Below are 5524 nucleotides of genomic sequence, written 5' to 3'. Positions count from 1 at the left end.
TCTAGTTCCTCTGCCTTTTCGAAACCCAGCTTGTACATCTGGCAATTCTCGTTCCATGAATTGCTGGAGTCTACCTTGCAAGATCTTGAGCATTACCTTACTGGCATGTGAAATAAGTGCCACTGTTCGATAGTATGAATATTCTTTGGTGCTTCCCTTTTTTGGTATGGGGATATAAGTTGATTTTTTCCAATCTGTTGGCCATTCTTGTGTTCGCCAAATTTGCTGGCATATGGCATGCATCACCTTGACAGCATCATCTTCCAAGATTTTAAACAGTTCAGCTGGGATACCGTCATCTCCTGCTGCCTTGTTATTAGCAATGCTTCTTAAGGCCCATTCAACCACACTCTTCAGGATGTCTGGCTCTAGCTCACTGACCACACCGTCAAATCTATCCCCGATATTATTATCCTTCCTATGTAGTCAATCTGATTTCGGTGTCGACCGTCTGGTGAAGTCCTTGTATAAAGTCGTCTCTTAGGTTGTTGGAAGAGAGTGTTCATTATGCACAGTGAGTTGTCTTGGCAAAATTCTATCAGCCTATGTCCCGCTTCATTTTGTTCTCCCAGACCATGCTTGCCTGTAATTCTGGGTGTTGTTTGACTACCCACCTTAGCATTCCAGTCTCCTGTAATGAAAATAACTTCTTTTTTGGGCGTACTATCCAGTAGGTGCTGCAGATCCTCATAGAACTGATCTACTTTTGCTTTTTTAGCATCTGTGGTTGGGGCGTATATTTGGATCACTGTGATGTTAAATGGCTTACCCTGAATTCGAATTGAGATCATTCTGTCATGTTTTGGATTGTATCCAAGCACTGCTTTAGCCACTTTATTATTAATTATGAAGGCTACTCCATTTCTTCTGTGGTCCTCTTGTCCACAGTAGTAGATCTGGTGGTCATTTGATGTGAAGTGGCCCATTCCAGTCCATTTCAGTTCACTGACACCCAAAATGTCTATATTTAATGTGGTTATTGACATTTCCCCAATAACCACATCCAATTTGCCCTGGCTCATAGATCTTACACTCCAGGTTCCTATGGTGTGTTGATCTTTAGAACATCGGATTCGTCGTTCACCACCAGCACCATCGGCTGCTAGCTGTCCTTTCAGCTTTGAGCTAGCTGCGTCATCACATCTGGGGCTAGTTGAACACTTATGCTCTGTTCCTCCCCAGTAGCATTTTGACCATCTTCCGACCTGGGAGTCCCATCTTCCAATGGTATACTGACACATCTCTGGTTGTACTGATCCATTTAGTTTTCATGGCAAGAATACTGGGGTGGGTTGCCATTTTCTTCCCCAGGGATCGTATTTAGTCTGACCTCTCTGCCATGACCTTCCCGTCTTGGGTGTCCCTTCACGGTTTAGCTCATGACCTCATTGAGGTGCTCAAGCTCCAGCACCATGACAAGGTAACGATCTCCTTTGCTGAAGGAAAGGTGAGGTACAAGTAAAACAAACAAACAAACGAATAAATAAATAAATGCTCTGGGTGTCAGTATGTTGGCACAAATGATGGGTTTCCATTGGGGAACATTTAACTCACCAGAGACAGATTTGTTATCGGGCTAGAAAAATACCTCACAAGACCAAAAACATTAGTTGCAACAATAAAGTTTTTCCTAAAGTTTTACTTTGACAATTTATTATACATTTCTAACATATTGAGTTTAAAACATACTTCTTCTGAACATTTCTGGTTCTGGGGCATTTTACCACCCCAGTATACATTCAGAAGAGGATTGGGGTAATAGAATCCCCTCACAAACACATTTGTGTATATTTTTATGAGTTTTGAATGTTATTAATTACCTTCTGGAAGCTGTATTTTTAACTTGCCATTCTAATCTGTTTTTCAAAATATGTTACCTATTTTTATTTTCTGCTGCTGTTTTCATACTTTAAAGTTTAGTGGATTTAAATTGCAAGGTGTTTTTTGTTAGCCACCTTGAGCTTCTAGGAGGAAAGACAGGGTATAAATGTTTTTAAATTAAAAGTCCATTACAATAATCGAACCTGGAGGTTTTTCCCTGATAAGCTCTGGGGCGGCTGCTGGATGGCCATGACATCATGTATCCCTAATGACCTCAATACGCAGCCAGCTCAGAGTAAATTATTGCTCATGGAAACAGGCCCATGGTCAATGGGACTGAACGTGGCTGAGATTTACAGGAGAATCAACAAGGTTGTACTAAAAAACCTGAAGTTTATTTTTTGCTACTGGAGAAAGATTTGTAATCTCATGCTGACAGCTCTACCACTGTTTCTACATTGCTCTTTTCTTGCAAGTTTTGAGGGCCTCTTTTGGAGTCTAATGACTCACTGCTGCCTGCAACATTCATTCCTGCCTGCAACTCATAAAGCCACTTCCTGAGATGGAAAGGGACGGATACAGCTGAACACAAAAAGAGCCTTGCTTGATCAGCGCCATCTGATTTTGTGAGCTGCCCTGAGAAGTGTTATGAGGTAGCTATATAAACCTAGTAATATCTAGTCTAGGAGCCGGTTTCCAGCAGGGGCTAAGCAGAAGCTTGCCAGGGTAGAAAGGCAAAAAGCTAGAAATGGAAGCAATAACTCTTCTGCATTGTTTCCCCCAGAAACTGGTAGCCAAGGGTTACTGCCTTTCAACATGGAGGTTCTGCCATGTATTAATGGCTATTACCTATGATAGCTAACTAAGACCCCAAAAGAGAAACTCAATACTTGCAAGAGAAGTTCAGTAAACAAATAGTTGTGTTGGAAACTGCAGCAGGCTATGGCAAAGGGAGATGGTCCTGAAGATAAGCAAATGGTATCTAGTGGCAGCAGTGCGGATGATCTCAGATTTTCTGGGCCATGTCACCTCTCAGTGCTGTGCTCTGAGGAAGTGGTTCTAACTGAGCAAGACACTGGGGGTGACATGGGCCTCAAAACTGCCTGTGCTGCCACTGCTTTGTTGCAATGGTGGCAAAGACTGTTTAAAATTTAATAGTATTTGGCGAACACTGTTACATTTTAAACAGCTTTGTCATGGCAAAGTGTAGCACAAGCACTCTCCAGAGCTCCTTGCCCACAATGCCTCACAAGGCATGGGCACGATGAAGAGACCCTTAGAAGTGTGGCACCAATTGTTTTCTGGGCTGGTGGACAGCAGTGTGTGTGGGGGTAGTGGGGGGCATGCAAACATGATGGCGATAGCAGCAGGGCGGCGGCAGTGACGGGCAGCTCTGAAGGCAGTGGATGTGGGACATGTGATTCACCATCCCTCCCAATCTGCCACCTGAGCCTTGGGTCTCAACACAGCTCTTGGAATGGCTGGCCCTGTATACACCTCCAGACCCAAATGTATGAACTCCAAGGAAAGCTACAAAAAATAACATTTGTATACAGCATCCCTTGGGAGAAATGGTTTTCTTCTCCGATATGAAATTTCCCAAGACTTGAAGGTGACGGCGAAGAAATAGGGAAAATCTATGAAAGCCAAATCACTGAGGAAAAAGTACATGGGGGTATGAAGCTGAGGGTGTTTTCTAATCTGCAAAATCATACCTCAGGTGTCAACCATAGTGATAAAATAGATAAGCAGGAACAACATGAATCCCCCTCCAAAATCCCGTTTTTATATATAACTTTTGGGAGCATATTATATATTCCTCCTCCATCTGTTGGATTTCCAAGGAATTAGTGTATCAGAAATGAAAGGGAGCAAATCCATATTTTGTATTTTTTAAAAATGATTTTATTGTTATAAGAATGTGATTATTAAGTGGAATAGAAGATCAAGTACAATACAGGCCAACAAAAGCTGCACTGAATCAAGTCAAGAACAGACCTTAACAGGAGCATATCTGTTAGAAAGCAGGGCCAGCAATACATTTTTCGAACTGAGGCAAAGGACAAGATAGCGCCCTGCCTCCCAATCCCTCTACAAAAGCTGACCAGATTAGCAGTTGAATCTTCCTTCAACACTGACGACAGGACAGAGTCTTCGACTGCACTTGGGAGCAACAGATAACTTAGGAGGCACAGAGTAGTCACATGGCACACATGCTCTGTCCTCCGCATTCTTGCCGCTGATCCCCATACCTCAGCATTTGCCACCTGAGGTGGCTGCTTCACTCTGTCTAATGGTAGGGCCAGCCCATTAAAAATGGCAGTATTTGAAACACATTACAATTATGGTAGTTCCAAAGTAGCACTCCCCACTTCCCAGACCACCAAACATTTGGTTAATTACCCCCCTCAGCTATCGTGCCAGGGAAAAAGGTATGGCCCCTCTGCCTTATTGAAGTTGGTGTGGTTACTGTTTCACTCACCAAGAAAGGAATCTGCCTCTTGCTTTCCTGAGGGCATCTTTCACTTCCTGGTTTCTCATGCTGTAGATGAGAGGGTTCAACATGGGGATTGTAACTGAGTACATCACTGCAACCACCTTGTCCTGATCCAGGGAATAGCTTGAGCTGGGCTGTGAATACATGAAGAGGGAGCTTCCGTAGAACAATGTAATGGAGGCCAAGTGGGAGGCACACGTGGAGAAGGCTTTGTGCCTCCCCTCTGTGGTGCAGAAATGCAGGACTGTGTTGAGCACAGACAAATAGGACGCTAGAATGATAACTGTGGTGATCATGATGTTAAACCCAACAACAGCAAAAAGCAGCATCTCGTTGAAATGTGTGTCTGAACAGGCCAGCGCTAGGAGTGGAGGCCCATCACAGAAGAAGTGGTTGAGCTTGTGAGAATGGCAGAACGGCAGGCGAAATATAGAGATGGTGTGTGTGGCTGAGCTAATCACACCAGCAACATATGCCCCAGCCACTAGCCCTATACAGAGTTTCTGTGACATGACCACTGTGTACAACAGAGGGTTGCAAACAGCAATGTAACGGTCATAGGCCATGGCAGCCAGCAGGTAGCATTCGGTGGTAGCACAGGCTGCAAAGAAGAACAGCTGAATGGTGCATTCAGCAAAAGAAATAGATTTGCTGTCTGCTAAGAAATTCACCAGGGTCTTGGGAACAACTGTCGTAGAGTAGCATAAGTCTAAGAGGGAAAGATGGCTGAGAAAGAAGTATATGGGTGTGTGGAGCCGGGAGTCTATCCTGATTAACACAATCATGCAAAGATTCCCAACCACAGTGAAACAATAAATAGCTAAGAACAAGACAAAACACAAAACCTGAAGCTCACGCTGATCTGTAAAGCCCAAAAGAACAAAATCAGTTCCTGAGGAGCCATTTCCCTCAGACATTCCTTCGATGAAGTCCTTGCATGCCAGACTTTGTCTGCCTCTGTCAAGATGATGGCACCGAAGGTAGAAGAAAAGCACACACAAAATATTTTAATAAGCAACAAATGCTACCATAGACTACAAAACCATTTCTCCTCTGTCATCTCCTTCCTTTCCTTAGCATGCAAACTTAGAATCATCTTCAATCCATCCTTTACCTCCTTCTCCTACATCCAGGCTATCAATGCCATGCCTCTCTCTTCAGTATTTCCAAGGTCCACCCATTCCACTCTGCACCTACTTCTAAAAT

At 43.6% G+C, this 5524-nt stretch overlaps 1 protein-coding gene across 1 annotated transcript; it reads right to left on the bottom strand.

The window, feature by feature from the left end:
* Window positions 1-700: 700 nt before the first annotated feature.
* Window positions 701-5235, bottom strand: LOC146358090 (olfactory receptor 8U3-like). The gene is made up of 2 exons (XM_084855991.1): window positions 4327-5235; window positions 701-721 (listed from the first exon to the last, which is right to left on the bottom strand). Exons 1-2 carry the CDS (start codon window positions 5233-5235, stop codon window positions 701-703), a joined length of 930 nt encoding a protein of 309 aa, XP_084712117.1.
* Between the last annotated feature and the right edge of the window lie 289 nt (window positions 5236-5524).

The sequence above is a fragment of the Heloderma suspectum genome, chromosome 1 (assembly GCF_057233095.1).
Source record: "Heloderma suspectum isolate Gila_16-S chromosome 1, 16-S_ref, whole genome shotgun sequence".
NCBI classification, from domain to species: domain Eukaryota; kingdom Metazoa; phylum Chordata; class Lepidosauria; order Squamata; family Helodermatidae; genus Heloderma; species Heloderma suspectum.
Note: the sequence above shows the minus strand (reverse complement) of the source record. Positions and strands in the feature narration are given on the sequence as shown.

Coding starts and splice junctions, on each gene's coding strand:
- LOC146358090 (XM_084855991.1), bottom strand. CDS start 5,235: ATGTCTGAGGGAAATGGCTCCTCAGGAACTGATTTTGTTCTTTTGGGC. Junction 722..4,326: donor TGAAAGATGCCCTCAGGAAA/GCAAGAGGCAGA, acceptor CCCCAACCACAG/ATGCTAAAAAAGCAAAAGTA.